General features: G+C 45.7%; 1 protein-coding gene and 1 long non-coding RNA gene across 3 annotated transcripts in view; one reads left to right on the top strand and one right to left on the bottom strand.

The window, feature by feature from the left end:
- LOC138521954 (uncharacterized) overlaps nucleotides 1–12544 on the bottom strand; it is a 131223-nt gene extending 118679 nt beyond the window's left edge. Inside the window, exon 1 of the long non-coding RNA XR_011283191.1 lies at nucleotides 12422–12544. This is a non-coding gene — a long non-coding RNA (uncharacterized lncRNA). The remainder of the gene's footprint in view (nucleotides 1–12421) is intronic.
- Nucleotides 12522–23034, top strand: LOC138521953 (uncharacterized). 2 transcript variants are annotated; one of them, XM_069635136.1, is made up of 3 exons: nucleotides 12526–15265; nucleotides 22122–22287; nucleotides 22886–23034. In XM_069635136.1, exon 1 carries the CDS (start codon nucleotides 12749–12751, stop codon nucleotides 13784–13786), a length of 1038 nt encoding a protein of 345 aa, XP_069491237.1. In that variant the 5' UTR covers nucleotides 12526–12748; the 3' UTR covers nucleotides 13787–15265; nucleotides 22122–22287; nucleotides 22886–23034. The 2 variants fall into 2 exon arrangements, with proteins under 2 accessions (XP_069491238.1, XP_069491237.1); XM_069635137.1 differs by lacking the exon at nucleotides 22122–22287 and having other exon boundaries at nucleotides 12522–15265.
- Nucleotides 23035–23256: the final 222 nt, after the last annotated feature.

Below are 23256 nucleotides of genomic sequence, written 5' to 3' on the forward strand. Positions count from 1 at the left end.
AGGTACGCAACAGCTTGCTGATTCTGTCTTAAGTACAGGTTTAGAAGAGCCAGATTAAAATTGCCCCTGCTTTTCAATATCATGCCAAGCATGTCTGGTGATTCTAGTTCCATCTGGTTACACTCAACCGTAAGACTTTCATGGACCCAAATTATGAGGCCACCCTTTGGGCTGCCCCCTTTCTATAGAACTTCTGGCCTATAGAAGGTCTGATAAGTGAGCCTGTACGTATAATAATTTACACGTAGGTGCAACAAGCCAAGTTTCCTGGAGGCAAATCATTTTAGACTTTTCTATTAGGGCATGCCAATCAGGATCAATGAGCTTACTAGCCAAACCATTCACATTCCACGACAACAAAGAACACGAGGAATGGAACTTATGCCTAACGGCGCACAACAGCCGCTACTCCCAAGAGAATGGGGCGGGGGAATGCCAGGCCCTTGCTTGTTCTGCAACCAGCACTGGAACCCCAACCTTCCCTCAAAAACTGCACTCGATTGGATTATCCCTTTGGGACATATCAGGCACAGGACAGGGGGAGCACATTTATACAGCTCTAAACGCTATCCTTGGCTCCCCTCGAAATAGAGAGGGAAATCTTTGCGGAAGGAGCTTTTAGCACCAAAATTAAAGATGCATTGGGGCAGTCCAAAATTGAATTCCTATCCCATAATTGGTGACCACAACCCTCTGTCTAACCTCATCTTGCTCCACTACTCTCGAAGGCTGACCCAAAATGGAACTATGCCAGGAATCATGAACATGGCAAGTTTTAAATGCAGCATCAAGGAATATCATCATTCCTTTGCTGGCCAAAGCCTTCTTACAATTCAGAAAGCAGGTTCTGAAATAGGGGGTTAATAAAACTAAACCTAACATTACGCCCGCCACAGAACATGCAATCCGAAGGAATTCTGCAGGTCGAAAAGGTCCAACATGTAATATCATTGACCCCAGGACCTCGAATAGAGCCTTGACCAGAGAATGCTTATACCCACAAGTTCTACCCTTAAAGGTGAATATTAGATTCATAGAGTACCAACCGTGTAAAGGATCAAACACTGGCAAGTTTAACGCCCCACCCCCAGGCTCCATAGATGACACAGGTAAAGGCAAATTCCCTCTGGCACATGCCCTCAGACTATTACCTGCTACGGAAAGTGTAACCCCACTTTCAATCAATACACAATTTTGGTCTAACCCACTGTGGTTGCGCAGCTGTGCCTTGTTTATCCCAGGAGTAGAAGATGTCAATAATTTGCCAGCAGCTTGGGCGGTTGCAGGTACTAGATCAACAGTTTGAGGGCGCCCAGTAGACTGCCCATTGGACTCACCTTTCACTGTCAACAATAGACTAGCTCTCTCCTGAGGCCCCACTGGCGCTTCTGTGCAACTTGCGTCTCCATTCCAGATCCCAACAGTCTGGGAAGCTTGGTACACCATATGCTGCCTTGCATTGGCCAAGCTCCTAGCGCTAGACGCTGAGGGACACATGGGAGCCATTTAGGAGACTGGAGATGATGCTCAGACACTTCTCAACACAATCATTACCATGCCTTGGCGCTTCACTCTGTTCCCACACTACATTTTCCAATTCGTGTAAACGCTGGGCAATATTTACCATAAATGGGGAGAAGGGAGAAAAGGGCACAGAGCTTAAGGCTCCCCTGATGTAGACTTGCGTCAGGTCCATCCTCCCCCCCAGAGTCCCCGATTGACCCCAATGGTAAACTAGCCCGATGTGGAACAGAGACCAGACTGGACTGTTCGGGCCCAGAAATAGGGCCCACAAACTTACCACCAGGACTACCTACAACAGAACTATGGGAATGATCCAGCATCAGCAGAGCCCCTCTCCTGCGCCTTATCACATTCAATGATAATTTCACTGATTGCAGGGATAGCCAAAACATTCTGTGCATCATTGCCACCAGTACTGGTTACAGAGTGATAAGCAGTATCTACATGCAGCAGTGGCCCATCACAGGCAACACAGTCACCACAGCAGAGTCCCCCTATAGTCCAGCAGAAATCCATCCTGCTCCGGTTGTTGATCTGTAGCGACCAAATCTGACATCAGGTGCTGACAATTTTCTAAATTTAAGACGATCAATAGAGCGTTCAAGGGCCTCCAGCGTCACACGAGGCAAATGCTCATGAACCTCATAGACTGGCCTATATGACCTTGTCAGGACTTCAACCTCATCCATACCCACAACTGGGGAGGCCTGGCCACCATTAACATTGTCATTGGAGAGACAAAACACATTTCTGAATCCAAAGACCTGACCTGTGCCTCGGTTTGATCAGGTGAGCCCAACCTAGCCTCCTGGGCCCTCTGGGACATCCTCATGATTTCCAGTGGAAGCAGACCAGGCACCGTACCATCGACCGAAGTCCCCTCGGGACTTTGGCCTCTTTCAGATTTGCCCACCCCATGAGAATGTTCCACGTACAATATAGGGGGTAGCAGAGGATGATTAACTAGCTCATAGGCTCTGTACTGACAACGCCACCTTCTGGCTTCTTAAAGCCCACCTGATAGTAGACTGTGTGAGTTTGCCTCCTCCTGTGATATACAATCATTCAGATGGATCCGATGGAGAGCTATTCTGCCTGACCTTTCCGGGACCCACCCTTTTGGGTCGAGATATCGAATGGATCACCATCGCAGAGCTACAACCAAGCAGCCAAGGGCTACAACCAAGACAAAACGCAAGTGTAGGAGGGTTCAAGGAGGGTTCAGATAGTAGGAGGGTTCAAGTAGCACACCCAGGTAGCACCCAGGTAACACACAGGTAGCACACCAACCCCACCTGCCAGGGAAAAGCAGTTGAGGAGCTTTTAGACCACAACCAGGGTGTTATAGGTGATATGGCTACGACCACCACACCATAGCGGGGCCTGCACACAACAAACAAGAGCACTCCTCGTCACTTGGCCAACATGAGGGAGAAAATAAGGGAGAGTATGCTGCAGTAAGCAGGACATGGTTAAGAAAATGCTCAAGAGCACCCCACAATTTGAAACCGTTTTTTTCCTTTTAGCTGCCTCTCACCGCCTCTCACTGCCTCTTACCGCCTCTCGCAGGGACCAGGAGGACTTCCACCAACCAATAAGACACTGCAGTCTCTGAAGTGTCTGCAGTCTGCAGCCACTCCAAAAGAGTTTCGCACACCCTCAGGCTGAGAAATTATAAAAAAGGCTTCAAGCACTAAGTGGCTTTGAGTGCCCAAATGCCATTAGCCCGCACTCCTGTAGTCCTCCTGTATTCCACACACCAATTCACTTGCCTCCAGACTAGAGGAATGGACCCTCAAACGTGGAGTGCGCAACGTAGCAAATGTGCGAAGCCGCACCTCTCGTTCCACTGAGGCAATCAGGCTATCTGGCACAATCATGCTAAATCCAAAATATGGCTAACTGGTACAATCAGGCTAAATGCAAAATATGGCTGACTGGCACAATCAGGCCAAATACTAAATATATCTATCTGGCACAACCAGGCAATCTGGCACAATGAGACTTAATGCAAAATATGGCTAAGTGGCACAACCAGGCTGTCTGGCACAATGAGGCTAAATGTGGAATATGGCTAACTGGCACAATCAGGATATATGCAAAAAATGGCTCTAGCACAATCAGGCTAAATGCGAAAAATGCCTATCTGGTACAAGCAGTCTAAATGCGAAATATGGCTATTTGGCACAATAAGGCTAACTGACACAGTCAGGCTAAATGCGAAATCTGCCTGACTGGCCCAATAAGGTAAAATGCAAAATATGACTAACTGGCATAATCAGGCTATCTGGCACAATCAGGCTAAATGTGAAATATTGTCACATCCCGTCTACGGCAACATTCACTCTGGCGCCGTTGGGAGACTGCTGATCCGTTCCGTTCTGCCTCCTCCCAAGTTGGCGACAGGAGTGCAGAGGGTTGCTGCAGTTCTCGCACGCTTAGCGTGCTTCCTGCCGCTGACGCCATTGGTTCCTGTTCCTCAAAGGAGATTTAGGTGTTGGTTGCCCTTGAGACAGTGTGTCGCTTCTGTTCCTTCAGACGCTTAGTGAGTTCGTTCACTAGGCTTCTTCCTTTCAATCCTCTTTATCTTTATCATCTATACCCTGTTTTTCCTCTTTAACCCCACTGTTCTATATTTCTATGCATTAGGCTTCCCCAGTGATTTTCTTGCTCTGCTTTCTTGCTCTGATGCTCTTACACCATTCGCCAGACCATGCAGCATAGGTACGCTGACTGATTTCTGGAACTTGCCCCAATGGAGTTGTTCCTCTCATACTGACTACCCTCTTGTGTGTCCCATCCTGGCAGGGGACTTCCAGGGCGAACTGAGGCCTCTGACAAACCACATTTCCGCATCAAGATAGGCAGCTTCCAGGAAGACCGATCTGCGCATCGCACGCTATTTGGCCTGCAGGGTTCTTTTCCCCAGAGGGTTTCCCTGGTGCTTCACATCTTCCTCTTCTTTGTATTTAGGGGGAGTGGAGGATTTGGGGCTCAGGGGGAAACACTCACCAGCTTCGCTCAATGCTGCATTTGAAAGGTCAGTCTTTTCTTGACAATTTGCAACGCGTCTCATGAGTTATTGACAAATTTGGCTAATTGGCACAATCAGGCTATCTGGCACAATCAGGCTAAATGCGTTTCATGAGTTATTGACAGCAAGCAACACCTACCTTTTATCCCATTATGGAACAAGTTCAGCAGTTCAATCTCTTTCCCTTGAAGTCCAGGCGCTCAAACAAGAAAACATGACCATACGGTAGCAGTTAGCTGCTAGACCACCAATTATGTCAGAGGTGCCTCCAGGTCCCTTACCCGATGGGAAGTTCGATGGTAACTCACATTCCTTAAAAGAATTTCTAGATGCTTGCAAAGTGCAATTTGTGTTTAAATTGTCATTTTTTGCCACTGAAAGTGACAGAGTGGGTTATATGGTTTCCCACCTGACAGGGCTAGCTTTGTCTTGGGCCACTTCCCTAGTAACGACTAATAATGCCATACTAGATTCTTACCCAGCTTTTGTTGCTAGTCTCAAAGCCATGTTTGGTAGAAGAGAGATCATAGTGTCTTTCCAAGAAAAGTTGTTGGACTACAAACGGGGTATGTAGGATGTCCCAGTTTAAACAATTAGCCTCAGACATGGCATGGCCGGATGATGCACTGATTACCCTATTCAGAAGTGGTCTTGCCGAAGATCTGAAAGATGAGGTTGCCAGAGTACATAGAGCAGGGTCATTGGGAGAGATGATCTCCCTCAATATGCAGTTGGACTACCGGCTCCAGGAGCGATGAGCAGAATGAAGGAAGAGTCGTCCTACAAGAACAATCTTGAGACACCCTAGTACACCCACGGTATCAGGTAATATTATCCCCACCAAAAATATCGCCGTACATATGGTCGTCGGGAACGGCCATATGCAATATTTTTGGTGGGGATAATTTATGGGGTAAATGGATGGGGGGATTGCGGGGGTGTCCCCCGCTCCCTTTTAAAATATATGGGGGTTGCGGGGGTTTCCCCCGCAGGTTCCATGGGGTAATATCGCTGCAAAAATATGGCGAAATGTTTGTATGGCGATATTTTTGTGGGGATATTATCATATGGAACCACACCAACTAGAGGGTTAGAACCAGAAGAAACAATGCAATTGGGAGCAACTCGAGGCCCCTTAACGCCAGAAGAATGGAATCGGCGAAGGAGTTCGGGTCTCTGCATGTAATGTGCATCCCAAGCCCACCTAGTGCAGGACTGCCCTATAGTCCCTTCAAAAAGACAAGGTAAATCGGGAAACGCCATTGGGCTTTGACCCAGGAAATGCCTTGCCTCACGAAGGCCGTGGCCATTCCAGTAGAGGGCGTGGATGGGAGCCCTCTTGTCTCTGGACGTATAAGCGAACAGACCCTACCCATTCGAATGTCCATAACCACACATCATGAAGAGTTGATCTTTGATATTATTAAGGGTACTGTTACCCTGTTATCTTGGGCTTACCCTGGTTAAGGCAGCACAACCCTTATATCAACTGGACTGCTGGTTTTTGTTTTTAGGATCGGAGTAATGCGCAGAACATTGTTTGAGGGAGGGTTTGGTAGGGTTTTGTAACCCCCGCCTATCCCTGACAGAACCACTACAGTTGTAGATCTGGTCAGTACTATTCCTAAAGAATATGAAGAATTTCTTGATGTTTTTACCCTTCCACAGTATTCGGAACACCCACATCATCGTAGGGATGATTGTGCTATTAATCTCCTTCCTTTACAGCCTTTACCTTTTGGCAAGATGTATATTCTATCCGAGAAAGAGAAACAAGCCTTGAAACAGTATTTGCAGATCCATCTTAAGAACGGACTGATTGCGGAATTCACATCCCCGGCGGGGGCTTCTCTCTTTTCATTCCAGAGAAAAACTCTGATGAGTTGCGTCCCTGTATCGACTACACAGTCCTGAATAGAATAACCATTCTGGATAGATATCCGATGCCCCTGTAAGGAAGGCATGGTATCAAAGGTAAAGCAGACAGACACAAGTGACCAACAGTTCAAGAGTGTTTATTAAACCTTCACAAGGGTGGGAATAAACGCCTATCTAAACCTAAATCTACAGATTGGAGCAAGCTAGGACCATCAAATAATAATAATGCAGTCCTAGTGGAGTCGTGTCAACATAAAAGGGCCTATAATAAAAAAAACTATTGCCAATCCTTACTACTCATTTACAAACAATGTGGGGTGATGTTCATTAAAAAGAAAGAAGTGTTCACAAAATGATAAGTCAGGATGTTTGGTCCGCTGACCTCTCTTCCCCACGTTTTCAGCCTGGACAATGCGGTTCACTCGAGCAAAGCACACACTGTGGCTTATGCGGCATGAGGATACAGTTCCAATTTTACAGTTCCAGACCTTCTGTGTTTAAGTCTCTTTACTTCTTGTTAGTCTCTTATCTCAGAGGGTCTAGTACACAAAAACAACAACGAAAACGTTCTTTTCCTTTTCCAGTATTCAACTTGGGGGACTTACTGTTCACCCTGGATCCATGTCAGCCGGGCTCAGATCCCTTCCGAAACCAAAGTTCTACATTGGATCCCCCTCAGTCGGGTTCAGATCCTTCCAAAACAAATGTTCAGATAATTATCTCTCGGGTGACTCATGGTTCACCCCAGATCCCCCTCAGTTGGGCTCAGATCCCTTTCTGTTGGCCAATTAGTCTCCCTCAGCCGGGCTCGGACCAATTGGGATGTACTTTAAACTATCAAAGACTTTCGAATGTGCACAGCATTTAGCCAGACCTGTTGCATGACCACTTCGAAATCAGTATTCCTTTTCTTACACCCAGCATCAGTAGGATACCTAGCAGAGACTTTCGATTGAGCACCCACGTGGCGCAGGACCACTCTGTGTATTGTATCTTTTCTTAACTTCCAAAGTTCAATTATAGCGTTCAATTATTCCTTTTGGCTTTCATTCATATCTGTGTCGCTCTTTACAAAAGCCTCACACACTGTTCTATTTGTACAATGTTGCCGGTTGCAACCTTGGTTCAAAACTCAAGCTGGTTTGGTATCAGTCTCTCTGACTCACTGGCTGTGCTGCCTTTTTTGAGACTGCTTTGTTGTTATAGACAAGGACAGTACCACAGCGGCAATTGCTCCTCCCCACCTTGGTTATCGATGCGGGAGAGCCCTGGTACCTGTGCCCCACTTTGCACATTTGATCAGCCTTGGTTCCTGGTCTTTGGTTTCTTACTTTCCAAGCCTCATGAAAGTAACAGTCTTTAGAGGTCACGGGTGCTTCCCTCCTTGCGACTCTCTCTGGTCTCACCGTCTTCCCCCTTGTATGAAATTGCCCCCTTGGAACTGCTGTTCCCTCGTGTGGTTTGCCTTGCTCAGATTCTGCTTTCGTGCTCTGCCTTTTATCTGTGTGGGGAAGTGTGATGGAAGTCAGGTGTGTGCAATAATCCGTAATTGCCTGACCTTGCCTGTCCATGGTGTTGGGACATATCAGGTACACAGCTCTGGTGTTAGTCCGTTGTCGCTCACGGTGAACTGTCAGTGAGAAAGAGTTTGTGTCAGAAAAGGGGCGGGGGTTTGAATTCGTATGTATCCGACCTGGTAGGATGGGGAAAAGGTGTTACTGGGAAGGGGATACTGAGTCCCACCCTCCGGTGTCCCACGTCCACCCCCCGTGAAGCCCTCATCCAGGTGATCCTCCTGCACTGGTCTACCCCCAGGAACTGGATCCAAAATCAATGGCCGTGTCCTGGCCACCAGGATGACAGATCCCCGGGGACAAGCGGGTGAGACACCTTCTGGTTTCTCACATACCCTTCCCCTATCAAAGGTGGATATCACTGGTCTTTGTCCTGTTCCTTCCTTGTTAAGAATGGGGAAAGAAGATGGATGAGATATATCCAAGGACTCTCACATATTCCACTGATTTTTCTTTGACTGTGTATGTAAAGGCGAGGTGGTTTTATTGGTCTCTCGAAAATAGCCAACGAACTGGTATCTAGGGGTTGACTCTGGTTTTATGGGTTCTTTATATCCTATGGGAGGTTCAAGGTGTTCTGCCTTTTTCCAGTCCCTTATTGAAGAGTTTTAAAATAATAATTAGAGTGCCAGCAGTCCTGGGGTGAAAACTCTCTATAGGAAGTTGGGGTGTTTTGCAAAAAAGTGGAAAATGTAGGGAAATCCCTACTCACAATGACTTCCTCTGAGAGTCCAGGAATGATGGCTTAAGATATTAAACATCACTTGCCCCTGATGTTAATTTGGTATATTTCATTGTCCCTGTGTACACAGGTAACTCTAAGTAGGGTGGCGTTCTCGAGGTCTGTTGTTGTGACAAATGCAGCTCTTATGGCGGTCTGCTTGCTACCTGAGTCAATTAACGCCTTCACTTGTTTCCCATTCACCCGAGCTTTTTCATATGTGAAGTCAGCTGAAGACTGACATAAACATATGCTGAAGGTCTCTAGATCATCTTTGGGTTCTTCCCACTCTTCCCCCTTGAAACAGCCTATTTCCATAGGTTTTTCTTTTACATTTTCTGGACAGTTTCTGGCCAAAAGCCCAGTTTCTCCACATGAAAAGCAGATAGGGGGGTCTGCTTCCTTCAGGTTCCTCCCTTTTACTTTCTTCTCTAATTCTAGGGTTGGATCTTTTTGCTTCTATTCTTTCCTTCGGTATTGTGAGACACCTGAAGGTGTCTCACTCACTAGTGCCCGGGGATCTGTCATCCAGGTGGCCAGGACACAGCCATCGCTAATAGATCCATTTCCTGGGGGTGGACAAGTGCGGGAGGACCACCTGTATGGGGGTCTTCAGGGAGTGGAAGTGGGTCACCGAAGGGTGAGATGTTATTCCCTTCCTTATGACACCTTTTCCCCATCCTGCTCAGTAGGATATTTAGAAACTCTACCCCCCCTTTTCCAACACGAACACTTTCTCACAGCGTGAAAGAAAACAGACTAATACCAGAGCCCTTTCCCTTCCCCATAGGGATAAAAGGCAGAGCATAAGAGCACACTCTGAGCAAGATCGTACGCACGAAGGAGCAGCTATTCCAGGGCAGCAGTTCAAATAGAGGAGAAAGGCGGCGAGACCTGAAAGGACGGCAAGGAGGGAGTTGCCCTTGCCCTTTTCAACTCAGACCTGCAAAGCCTCCGACAAAAGAAACATAAGACTGGGAATCGCAGCTGGCGAATGGTGTGTCGTATGTCAGCCGTAAGTGGAACCCTCCTGCACTGATAGCCAGGGTGGGGAGACGCGGTTGCCATTGTGATACCGTCCTTGACTCCAGCAGCAAAAGTAACGCCGTGTTCAGCACAGCTGGTGAGTCTGAAGAACCTGATAGTGGACCGGGCAGTGTTAGGCTCAAGGTTGCAGTGGCAACATTAAGAAGATTAAGATACAAAAGGTATTTTGTGAACAAACGGTACCAGAGATAGAGTGGTCTGGCGCCACGTGGGTCGCTTGTTCTGAGGTCTTTGGCTGGTACCCCTCTCCTGAACCAAGAGACTGTGTTGAACTAAAAGGGTAAAGAAACTACAAGTACCAAGGTGCCATAGGGAAGGCTGACGTGAGGTGTCAAGGTAGTCATACAAGGATCAAGTCAAACCCCTTGTACAATCGAAAGTCCTTGACACGTTGCAGATGTTTTGATGATTATAAAATTGTGAACCCAACTAAGGGAATTGTGAAACAGGTGTTTGCGCCCGGCAGAGGGGAACGCTGTGTGAACTGGGGTTTTGTGAATTAACACGCACTTGCCATAGGCTAACAGAGTGACCCAGCGAGACGTGACCACCCTTCGGAAGTCTTTGTTTAAAGTTGGCAAGTGCTGTGGAAGGTCTGAGCCCGGATGAGGGGGTCCTAAATAAACCTAGGTGGTTGTGTAAAAAGTAATTGGGACTTTGGAATATTACAAATAAGGAGACTGTGATTGAAAGGCAGTAGTGAACCCGACTGAGGGACGTCAAGAGAAAAGTTGTGAACAAGCTAAGTGAACAACATTGTGACGACAAGTGTGAAACTGACTGAGGGATGTCCACAGTGAGTGGTTGGTCTGAGCCTGATTGAGGGAGGCTAACGAGTGAGAGAAGGATTGGAGCCTGGGTGGGGGGGATCCAAGGGTGAAGGGTAATCACCCTATGTGAAGGTTAACAGAAGTAACTTTTGTTTTGTTATTTTGGCATATCGGGCCCTCTGAAGCAAGAGACTTTGCATGAGAAGAGACTTGGGCACAGAAGGCCCTGATATAGTAGAAGGCACTGTGAACTTGTGCCAGAGAAGCCCAGGATTGTGCTCTGCTCAAGAGTCCTGCCTTGTCCCGTGCTTAAAACGTGGGGAAGGGAGACCCTGGCCATAACATCCTGACTTATCATTTTGTGAACACTTCTTTCTTTTCTTGTGAACATGGACTGTACCCCAATAAGCCATCAAAGGTCCTTAAAAAGTGTGGCTGATTATTTTGGGGATCTGGGCTTGGACATTAATGTGCCAAAGTCTAAGATACTTGTTATAAATCGGCATAGGACCCTCATAAATAGGCCTCAGCCGGTGTGGTACATGAATAGTTCTAGATTGGAGGAGGTTTCTGAATTTATATACTTTGGTGTTTTAAAAGCAAAAAAGTCTCTTGATTTAGCGAATCAGGCGCTGAAGCTCAAAGCTATTGCATTAGCAACTAAATTACGTGTTTTGGATAGGAAATATGGTTGTTTCTCCCTCCTACCAGTTGTGAAAATGTACCACAAATCTTGGTTCCAAAATTGAACTATGGAGTAGAGGTGCGAGAAGAGGGGCTAATCTGGCCAAAGGTTGAGTCATTCATATGGAAGCGTGCGCTGATACTTCCAAGAGGTACTCCAATGGCTGCGCTACGCCATATCCTGGGTCTTATTCCTTTAGAAGGTTTGGTTACCAGGCGTAGAATCTTGCTAGCTAGAAGTATTTTGTTCCCTCCAGCTTTTTCTCTTTTTGTGCACCTTAACGCTGTCTTTAATGCGGGAATTGCACCTCTTTGAATACCTGGATGCAAGGCGTTTTGGCTACTCTGGAAGCAAATGAAATAATGTTGGAAGATCTGAAAAATACATCTTCCAGGGTTAAGAAGAAATTATTCAAAAATGCCTAGATTGCTAATAGGGACTGTCGCGAGACATATACAATTTTTTCTCATGTTGGCTTTGTGTCAAGTTAAACCTGCTGTTAACTAATGATGTCTCAGGTTCAAGGAACAGATTGGCAAAGGAACTACGGATATGCCGCCTATGCCAGAATTGTAATGAAACCATTAAGCATGTAATAATAGAATGTCCAGCCCTCTCTAAACAGTGTAATGAAATGTTTGAACTATTTTTCAAATCCAGACCTTTGTTTTCATGGGAAATCCTGTGGTTGAAATTTCTCTTAGAGCCTTCTAATCAACTGGTGATTACTACGAGGAATTTTGTAAAAAAAAAGTATAGAGTCTGCAAAACTATTTTAATAGTATGGAAGTTTAGGAAATGCATAAGATTTTGTTTCTTCTTTTCATTGTGCTGGTGTTTTAAAAAATATTCTGCGTTTGTATGTATGAATTGATAGTATGTTCGTTTTTTACTGATGTGTGTAAAGTTTCACTTGCTGAGGCTAATTCACACAATAAATACATTAAATATTAGTGCAAGGTCATTTTGGCCAATTTCTACCCACTTCATGTAAGATAATGGGTGTCAAAGTTCATGTGTTGTCATTGGAGCGCGTGCCGGTGGCCAGGCAAAGAAAGCCAGTATATTTTGTGTTTTCCGGCATCAATTAACATCTAATTACACCGTGTGACCATTAAACGGTTAATGAACTTGCCATTTGTCTCGGAGAAAATCTCTGGCCATCTCTCGCCAGCCACTCACTGTTACCTCATGACAGGGCCCTGGACTGGAACAAAGAAGAACCGCACGTCTAGGGGTGCGTCACGCGTGACGTAGCTGCGGCCGGGGAAGAGAGCGGCCGTAGGTTTCAAGCCCCGTTGAGTCCCCTCCCGTGTTCCACCTGCGCGCGCCGGAGCTATCATTCGCGCGCAGCGCCGCCCGAACCCTCGATTAGGGCGCGCGGGCTCCTTCCTTCCAAGCGCCTCCCTTTCTGTTCCAGAGCAGCTCCCGCCCATCCGTCGCGCATTCTCGAACGTTACCGTTTTGCCAAGACCTCATTTCCCGCGCTTTTTCTCTCTCCCTCGCACACGTGACATGGCCCCAACCGCCGCCCGTGAGAAAGAAGTGGCGCTCAACCCATCAGAGGACTCCTCGTGGATCACCCGCTCCTCCCCTGAAACTCCTGGCAACTCTTACCACACGGATGTGAAGAGATCGCCCTCCGGGAACAGAGAAGTACCTCCCGCTTCCTCCTCATGGGATTACAACAACCGAGGAGCGCCCTGCCGTTTCCTCGTCGCCAAGCGAAACAGCATGACCTCGGAGACAGCGCCACGCACTTCCATCTGCTCGGGGATGAACGGGGCTACCTTTGGCACGCAGTATGCCGACCTTCTCGACTTTTCCGGCAATACTGGACCATTTGATGCCTGCACAGGGAATAACGGCTCCATTATACCACCTGGAAATCCTTTCAATCTCCCACTGGCCTCAGATATCCCATGCCTTTCTCGTGTGGGTCATGGAAATGCTATTACATCCAATATCTCCCCCGGAGTCAAATTGCAGTCCAATAACTCAGCAGGGAACTATGGACATTCTGATCTACAGACGAAGAATGACGGTTCTACATGTCTATACCCAGGCAGTGCCTTCACATTTGATACTGCCACTGGTATTCCTTGTATTTCTCGAGTAGTAGCACCAAAGGTCATCCCACTTGATTCTGAGCGATTAATCATGTCCGCCGGGCAAATGCGCCCTTGTAATAACTTTGCAGGAAATGCCTGTTGCTCCAACAGTGGCAGGTATTGTAATATTCCAAATGAGGCAACTGTCCACTCCAACATCTCTACTGATGTTGCTAACCATTTTCTATTGTGCCCAAGCACTAGCTACCCCTATAATGATTCCTCATTGAATACTGGCGTTTCACGACTCCCTTTAGAGCACACCTGCTACCCATCTAATATCTCTGCAAAATCCTGCCACTGCACTGGCTCATCAGGGAATTCTGACCCTTCAAAAGCATGTTTTGCTAATGTTTTCCCATATTGTGTATTTCCTGTTCCCTCTGCGAATTTCTGTAAGGGGAACTTTGAAACAACCTGCCCCTCTAATATTGTTTCATGAAATAACTGCCACTGTAAGGTGCTAGATGCTTACCACTCTAATATGACTTCTGGAGAAATAAACCGCTTTGCGCTACCCAGTAATGCTGTACCCTCCAGTCTCTGCACAGGTTTTCCTTATCCCCTTCCTGTTGTCTCAGCAAATGGGACAACTCCGCCGTTCCCCACAAAATGTCCCTTCCCCACTAACGTCTCAGGCTCTACTTCTCCTTATGTGTACTCTCCCTGTTATGCCTATCCCATTGCTCCTTCCTCATGTTATACCTGCTCCTGTTCTCCAACCTCTTGATACATGCCCCCAAGATTCTCTGTGATTGTTTTGTGTCCATGCTAATTGCTCATTCTCTTTCCCCCCACCCTGATTTCTTTGATTTGCGCTTAATGTTGGGCTTGGCCCAGTACTTCCCCCACCTTGCTGCCTTCAGTTTTTCTTGCTCGTTATCTCGTGTACCAAGTGTATTGTGCCCTAGTCTACCATTCCAGATTTTACATATTCTCAGTTACTTGCAGTGCTTACCACCATGTGTCCCTCGGTTAACAAAGTGCTTGTGAGCTACGTAGGGCCTACCATGCTGCCCTTGTGATTTCCCCAAAGTTAGCCCAAGCCTCCTTGACCAGTCTTTGAGCAATATTTGACGCAACAATGTGATCTGGTTTTGCAAAAACTCATGTATTCAGAGACTACCACATCGTTTTGCTTTGTCCTCTTGAGTTTCGGGATTGATTTTCCATTAGTATCTCCCGAAATATTGAATACCTTGTTTAATTCTGGGCTATGTACCAACTTTGAACCTTTTGCAGATACCCTTTACTATCTTCAATGGCTTTTGGTTTTCTCCTTATGTCACATACTGTCTTTTCAAGCTCTGTATCCCACCTTTTATCTCTAAAAATTTCCACCCTTTGCAATCCCTTCAAATACCAACAACCTACCTGTTAGTGGGATTACTGGCTTTTCTGCCATCCCCTCAAATATCAGTAACCCACCACTTATTACACCCAACAAGTCCCTCTGTTTTTCCAAAGAGCACCCGTTTACAGTACCTGCTCTCAGGATAACGCTCCGACTTCTTCTATCTCTCGAACGATTGCCAGCCTTGCTGTTATCAGGATTTCTAGTCCTTCTGCTATTGGTATTTAAAGAACTCGTTCTCCCTTTCACCCTTCCATCAATTGATGCTACGTGGTAACAATTTTTTTTTCCCTCCTTATTTTGAGTCCTTTCGCTCTGAATACGAACTCGTGCTATGCAAAGAACACAGTTGTGCAGTCCTGCTGTATTTCACTTTCTTCCAAACCAACAAAAGAATACATGAATGTCGGGCACACACATTTGCCTTCTGTATCGTCATCAATTAAAATGGATCTGTATTGCGAAAAAATACATCTACTCAGCGCAAGGTTATTTTTTGCCTGTCTACAAAGGAAATGATGAGAAGAAGAATGCAGGGGCGAAAAAACAGATGAAAGCATGATATAGGTGAGGACTAAGAGAATTAAACTCCCCGGAGAACATGAAGTCTCTGGTGTTTGCACATGCCATGATGGGTGGCAATTTTGCGAGCTTTATCTGGGTATAAGGATATCATTTTACTGTGGACCTTCACTAGGGATGCCCTAGGACAATGGGTGTGCTATGGGATCAGACATGTTCAAAACTGAGCACAGTGCTGGTATTGATGGGGTTTGTTTAAGGTGCCTTGTCTGCAATTAAATGTATACACAACCTGAAGAAAGTACTTAAAATAATCTTGCACGAGTGCAAGGCATTGTTTTCCGAGGCCCTTTAGTTAACTGCATCAATTCGAATATTTGCTAACCAGAAATTTTAAGAAATCCACAACTAACACGCCTACTTGAGATTGCTCCTCGCATTGCAGCTGCATAGTGTGCACTGGAACCTGCAAAGCAGCGTGCTTGTATGATTTGTGAGGTCCTGTTCAGCAACAGATGTGCAGGCCCGCTACTTTGTATATGCATTGACATCATATGTAGCATCACAGAAAATGCCCTAATAAGTAGTATTATCACTCTGATACTCAAAGGCATTGAGGAAAGTTCCATTACAAGAAGTTTATGAAGTTGAATTGTTGGGAAATCTGCAGTTCCATCATAGTGTTTATATTATATTTTCCTGAACATGTGAAAAGAATTGATCGCGGAGAGAAAAGTGCAATCTATTTCTGCTGACAGACACAATGTCGCAAACTAAGAGGGAGGTGGTGCACATCGCCACTGAAAAATGAAAAGGTTTAAAGGGGACGGGGGACAAGGTCACATGAGAACATTTGATTGGGACAATGGTAGAAAGATTTAGAGTGCAAATTATAGGCCACTTCATTACATCAGTGTGGCACCCGATAAGAACGAAAATGCCCAGTGGATAAAAAAAACAGTGATGCCACAGCTAACTTAGATGAGTCTATAGTAACAGAAGATGGCATTGTTGCTAATGTTTCAACTTCCAATGATCTGGATATGGCCAGGGGGATAAGATGGAAAACATACAAACCACTGCAGGAATACATGACAGTATTTGCAGATGAGGCCGCAGAAGTGTAGAAATGTATTGTCAACATTACTAATAATACTATATGGAGGTTATTTAGCAAGCCCTGTAATGTAAAAGTGAGGTGTAAAAACAAATGTAAGCCTTTTGCACCTTTTAAACTCAAGGATTTTGGAGTGGTTGTAGGAGCATGACTTCACATTTTTGCTGTGCATTCCTCCTTCGCCTTCAAATGCTTGGTTTTACGCTAGCATACAAGTTTGTGGTATTGTAAAATCAATGGATTTGTACGGAATTCATTGTAAGCGCTGCCTACCATGCATTAGTGGCAAGTGGCATTTACAGTTTTAAGTAGTACGGTGTAATGGTTATTTTGTCTTTTTTGTAATTTGGCTTACAGATGTGGAATAATGCATGGAAGGAACCCAACAGCACATACGCACTACTGTTAGGGGTTTCCCCTTCACCTATTTACCATTTCTTATAAAAGTACAACATATGTGTGAATGAGAACTGTATGTTGACCTTTGTGCAGGTATTCCAAGGTGCAGATGAGCCATACATAAATAATCGGAGCATTATAAATCTGCCTTATGGGATACATTAATTGCACATACTCGCCTCTAAAGCTATTGATCTAGTGGAAATGCTAGAGTTAAAACAGATGGCAAACAAAGCTTGACAACATTTATGGCTGATGGGAGCAGGATGTATACTAATAATTTTAGGAAACAAGGATTACATCTATAGTGTTTCAGTCCCCAAAAAACGAGTCACAGGAAATCTAGGGGTCATAGAAAAATATGTGATTTAGTGGCTTGAGTAAGGGAGATGGTGCATTGATGATAATGTAAGTAATGAAACAAAAGTGGTCTGGCAAAGCACCCTTCTGCTTTTGTTGGTATTGCTGCACGTTCCCTAAGAAAAAAAGGGGCTATCAGTGGGACAACGTGAGAGGCAGATGAGAAACCTGTGGTATTTATTAATGGGTGCAGGTCGGTAGTACCCTGATCCGTTGTGCCAAACTGCTTCATGTGAGCTTGGCAGATAAACCTAGGGTATGTTTTCCATAAAAGCCCATGGCGTTTTGGGTGTGGTGACCCTTTGATGTCAGAGTGTGATTGGGCTAGAGTAGAGCTTAATTATGGTTCAATTAGTGTTGTGCTAATCTCTAGGCCTGTGGTGCCTGTTTGTGGGGATTTGTGTGTGTAGTATAAGGTATATCTTGGAGGGGGGTCACTTTGTCAGAGGATGGGGGCAGTAGGATTTAAAAGGCAAAACAACCTGCAGCCCTTAGCACTGGCCTCTTTCAGACTGGTACCATTTCACAATCTCACATTGCCACTGTCAATCTCTTTCCCTTTCTGTCGCAAATAGATACATTGTCACTCGTGCAACAAAACCAGCATATGCGAATTGGCAGATGTGGGAAAGGGGCAGTTTGGTAACTCCACTTGCTACAAGCTACATGCTAAGGGTTATCAGCAGCAGTAACTTTGGTTCAGAGAAAGGGCTGCTTGAAATGTGAGGGCTGCATTCGCACATATCATCTTTGGTATATTGGTTGGCAGGCTGAGGGACACCTCAAATCTCACTCCAACATGCTTAGGTACTGTGCTCAGTGGCTTGCTGGTACTTCTGCTCATCAGGGGCAGCGCAAGGTGTTAGCCAAGGGAGGGGCCAGAATCCCTGCTCAATTTGTACACTTAAAGCCCTTGCTATCCTAGCAGGGGAAGGCTAGATCCAGATTTCTTTGATTCAAAGGCTTTCAAAAGTATTCTGCGAGGCAACCTGATGGGTCACCACTGACCTACAGAAAGAAGCAGCAGGGTTGCACTCCTCTTGGGTTCGCCCAGGTGTTGGGGTGGTCGATAAAGCTCCCAGTGAGAAAGAGGGGTTCACGTTGCGCGTGCCATATTGGTGACTGGTGGAACAGCAAAGGTGGCGCGATGTTGCAATTTTATGTGTATCTAGCATAGTTAATGAAAATGAGATGTTACTTTTTGTGTTAAAATTGATACATTTTAGATCAGCATGCGTGCAGCAAGATTAATGTCAAAACCGCTGATGAAATATAAATGCAATATAGGTATGGACTGCCGCGTAAGCGCCAAGAAGTTGCCTGAGGGTCATACGCTTCTCCAGGAGAGAGTGCGGGGGTAGATCTCTCTCCTCGGCTGGCGCCTCCCTCTGGAACAGTCTCCCTGCCCCTCTCAGACTTGAGCAGGACCACCTAAGGTTCCAGAAGGATCTCAAGACCCCCCTTCCACTTTCTCTCTCCCCTACTGATGACCCGTTTGCTGCACTAAATGGTTACCTGGCCACCCTCTGAACCTTAATGGGCAGCAGGCTCCTACACGACCAGTAGCCCATTGCACTGCCTCTGGGCTAGCGTGCCGTATCTGCAACCCTACAGTCCCCTGCCTCCTAGCACTTGCTCAGAACCGTTGTCACTTTACTGAGCTTTGGCTATTGCACTCACCCCCCCTGACACCCTGGAACTTCTCCTCTCCCTTGCACGATCTGAATGACAAAAGGCCTAGTAGCACACCCCTTTTCTGGGATACTTCTGTGGTAGGTACACAGTCACATATAAACATAATTAATTACAAGTTCCAGCTGGCCTGGAATCTCTAACCCTGGACGGGATGCACATGGTTTGCAAAGACACTAACGATATGGGGAGGGGAAGAAAGTTCCCATTGAACTGGCGATAAATATCTTACTTGCCCCGACTTGCTGTCGCCCTGGTTTCACTCTAATATAAACAACTACTAATTCAACACGCATGGCTTCTGGACACGACCTAAGAAAATAATCGAAACCCATAAAGTATTAGTCGAATCTGCCCTTAGGTGTCTGTTCACCGCAGGTTTACTTGGTCACAAAGAGATAGCGGGACTTATCTGGACAATGAATAACAGGCTCCCATGTACTTAAAAAGATTGCATCTCCTTTCCACAATAATGCTAAGTTGAAAAAACCCTGAGCTTGCCTGTAACTGACCATCCAATATTGTTGCAGCTGCTCGCTGGCCTTTATCAGACTTCAACCTTGCTAAACCAGCTTTCCCAGTCACACAGAGGTCATCCAGTCAGCTCAGGCTCCTGCACAATTCCAATTTACGGGAGGACTTTGCAGCACACAAATCTTTATATCCGGCACACAAATCTTTATAGTCATCATGTACCCCAACTGTCCCAAAACCCATTTCCCTCAAGACCCCCATGTATACATGTGAGTGCATGCATGTTCAAGACATGGGATCATATCTCTCCAGCTCTGAAATCTCTCCCCTGGCTCCCGGTAGCTGCAAGAAGAGGGCTCAAGGAGGGCGGCCAGAGTGAAAGCGGGAGCAGGGGTCCCAATGAGAAGGATCTTAGTCTTACTGGCATTAAGGCAGAGATCGTTGGAGGCGCAGCATTCCTAAATCGCAGGTACAGTCAGGAATGAACGAGCGAGAAGAGGCTTAGAGGAGCCTGAAGGAGAGTTGAGTGTCATCCGCATAACACTGAAAGTTAGAAGAGAAGGTAGAGATGAGGTGGGCCTGGGATGCCAAGTAGACGTTAAAAAGCCAGGGTGAGAAGCTGGAGCCCTGGGGAACACCACATGTATAGAAAGAGAGGTGGTGGAGAGAAATGACTAAAGTTGGACCTGGCAGGGTCGATCCAGGAGGAAGGAGGTCAACCAGGCTAGGGCCTGATCTGTGATGTCCAGGTTGCCACGGAGATGGTTAGCGTGGTTGACCGTGTCAAAAGCAGAGGAAAGATCCAGGAGATCTAGAAGTTGCTGGACCTCATGGCAGTGGAAGAGGTTCCTCTTCAACACAGAGCAGGCTTTTTCTCCGGATTATTTACGGTGCTCAAACTCAACCAGATGGGACTATGCACCATCCTGGATCTTTCCCACTTTAACCTCTACAGAGGTCCAGATGATTATTCCAGCAGGGCCAATGGCTCTTGGCAGTGGATCTTTCCATGTTCCAATCTGGGATCCTCAAGACCGGTTCCTTTGCTTCTTCCATGGGGACAGATAGTTTCAGTAGTGCCCACCTTTGGGTTTAACGTAGCTTCCAGAGTGTTCAGCCATTTGATTGCAGCTTAGGCAGCTCATCGTGGCCAAGGGAGTGAAAATGTACCTGTATTTGGGTTACTGGATGGTCTGGGCCCCCGACCATGGGAGATATCTGATGCTATGAGAATACTGCTAGATGTTCTGCTGTAGTTGAGTCGGTCAACCCAAGGAAAGTGCCTTTGACTGCTTCTCGAAGCCTGACTTTCATCCGTTTCATATTGAATACAGATGAAGCCTGAGTCTTCCCCGCGTTGGAAAGGATTCAGGACATTCTGTTTACTTATAACCTAGGCCCGATGGCCTCTTATGTCCTCTCACTTCTGTATGGCAGACACAGAATGAGTCGCTTACAGCTCGATCTGGGCTTTAATCTGGAAGCAATCCACTCAACCTCAGGAGATGGGAGATTCATATTAAGTATGTATCTCCACCAGGCAAAGAGTATTTTGGTTATGAACGATGGGGAATACACTTGTGATGTAATGCCGTGCTTACAGGTGGGTAGCTCTTTCTATTTAGCATCTAGACCCCTCTCCACATCTCTTAAAAAAATGTAAATGTGTTATGTTGTGTCTTGCATGCCCGGTCCCTTTCTGTAAGGTATCAGTCTTGAGAACTGTTGAACAGCCAAAAGGGGAGCTGGAAATAAGTGTGCAGTGCTTTCTTTCACCCCTGTGCTCGATTCCCTGAGTTCAGGAGAGTTTGCTCAGTTATTTCCTCGTACTCGCCAACATCTGCCTCTACTACACTGTTGTTCGATGAGCAAACAAGTCTTTGTAGCAGACACCTTTGAGACTATATGCAAAACGGTGGCAGTTCTTTTTGTTTAATGTCTGCTTAAACATACGACACTTACACACCAAAATCCCCACATCTCTTGCTACTGGTGTCTGGCAGTCTATTGTGGATCACACTTATTAGCATTTTCACAGTTTTAAGGCAATTCTACCTATTTTGAAAGGTTTGTGCTGGTCAATAGGCTACGACTATGCATGCGCTCTGCCACAGTGTACTTTCTCAGACTTCACTGACATTTCCACAGATTAGTCACTTTCCAACGGGACAAGCAGATTTTGGGCCTCCTCCCTCCCCATGCCTTTTCTTTCCATTTCCACAAACACACCTCCAAGCTTGAAAGAATGCTTGAACCCATCTCAAGCCCATCTGACATCTGCATCCATCTACACACCTACTACGAATATCAGCTATTTAATTACCAATATTCTTCCACCTAGTTATTTTCACCTCTAGCATTTTTCACCCTAGTGGTTGCTTACGTATCCGCGTCTTGTTATTAAAGTCAACTCCTTAGATTGTATACACATCCAAGCAGTACGCCATCTTCCTGCATTTCCTATCAAGCTTCATCAATAATTTTGGTTCAGCTTGTTTTGACTGGCTCTCATCCTTCTCTTATCCTATGCGGGGGCACAATTTCCCTACTTGCGCACAACATTTGGCAGTGGGAGACTACTATGGAAGTTACTTGTACAGTATTAAAGACTATTGACATTCATATTAGACACACAAAGCTGTAGGCCTTTAACACTTTGCACAGACTGTGGAGAACACACTTTGTGTTAAAAGAGGGTGCACTGTGGCTTCTAGTGTTACAGATGATTGAACATTGTTGGTTGAGGATGTAGTGGTAGCCCCTCTCTCTCCCCAGGTGTGTGATGAAGCCTTTCTTTGGCCGATAAACTACATATCTTTTAATGAGGTCTGTATATCTTGCCTTTCATCTGTTGATTAGGTTTCGGCTTAAAAGTTGGAGATGCCAAGAAATGAATGTAATTTTGAGGGCATTGGCTGGCTGCCTGGATTTCTGCGGCCTGGAGACAAAACTGAACAGCAGATCACCATGACTGTTTGCAACCTTCTGAAAAGAACATTGATAGGTCCTATGTCATCTCATATAGGTAACTCTGACACAGTACTATGCCTGTTAACCCGGTTCTTTCCCCTGTCTTTTAGTTAGTGCCACTGCAGGCCTGTGGACTGTCGCTGAGAAATGAGACTGTTGCCCGGTTACCATAGAAAAAGCAAAGTAGACGGTTAGCTCCTGACTCCTTTGCACTAGCCTTGTACCTATGCCCAAGAGTGTACCTACTTGGGGAAACTTTTGTTTTTACCTGTTTTCTAAAAAACACAAGATCAGACATTTCACAAACATGTAGAAAAAGGTGTAATCTATTTTCAGGCATCAAACATGAATAGAGCCTGCCATCACAACGTGTCTTCCTAACAAAGAGAATTGTCCTCAATTCACAGAATGTATTTTTCCAGAATGTATCCCTCATTCCCAAAATAGATATTTACACAAGAGGGATGTGAACAATCCTTATGAAATGGGTGAATTTGTGCTATTTCTTCCACAAGATTTGAGTTTGGGGACAGAAGCTGGGAGATTGCTAGAAAATGTAGACTACTCCTTTGTCCAGGGCAAACTTAATTTGTCTTTCAGAGATACCATAATATATGATGTAGCTTCCTCAGACTTTGGGTTTTCTCTTGCAGTTGGAACGTTCACAAAGTTGTTCTTCAATCTGGCTACAGACCATCTGGCAAAGAAGAAATCCATCTTCCTGCAGGCTCATGATCGACCGGAGAGAAAAGCACAGCGCTCCAACATTCACCAACAACAATAAAGCACAATAATAGCTGCGGTCATTGGTCTAGTAGTCTTTATTAGGAGATTAAAAACTCATTTTCTTATTGTATTTAGTTGTCACAAAATGCATTTGATGAAAAAGATCTAGGTGGTGGGAAACGCAGCAATTACACAAAATCTGTCAAACAAAAGGGTGGAACTACTTCCTACATTTGGAAAGATATATTTACAAAACCGGACAATTAGAATGAAAGTGCCCAGCATTACATTGCATCAG

This window comes from Ambystoma mexicanum, chromosome 13 (genome assembly GCF_040938575.1).
Source record: "Ambystoma mexicanum isolate Mex_15411 chromosome 13, UKY_AmexF1_1, whole genome shotgun sequence".
Taxonomy (NCBI): Eukaryota; Metazoa; Chordata; class Amphibia; order Caudata; family Ambystomatidae; genus Ambystoma; species Ambystoma mexicanum.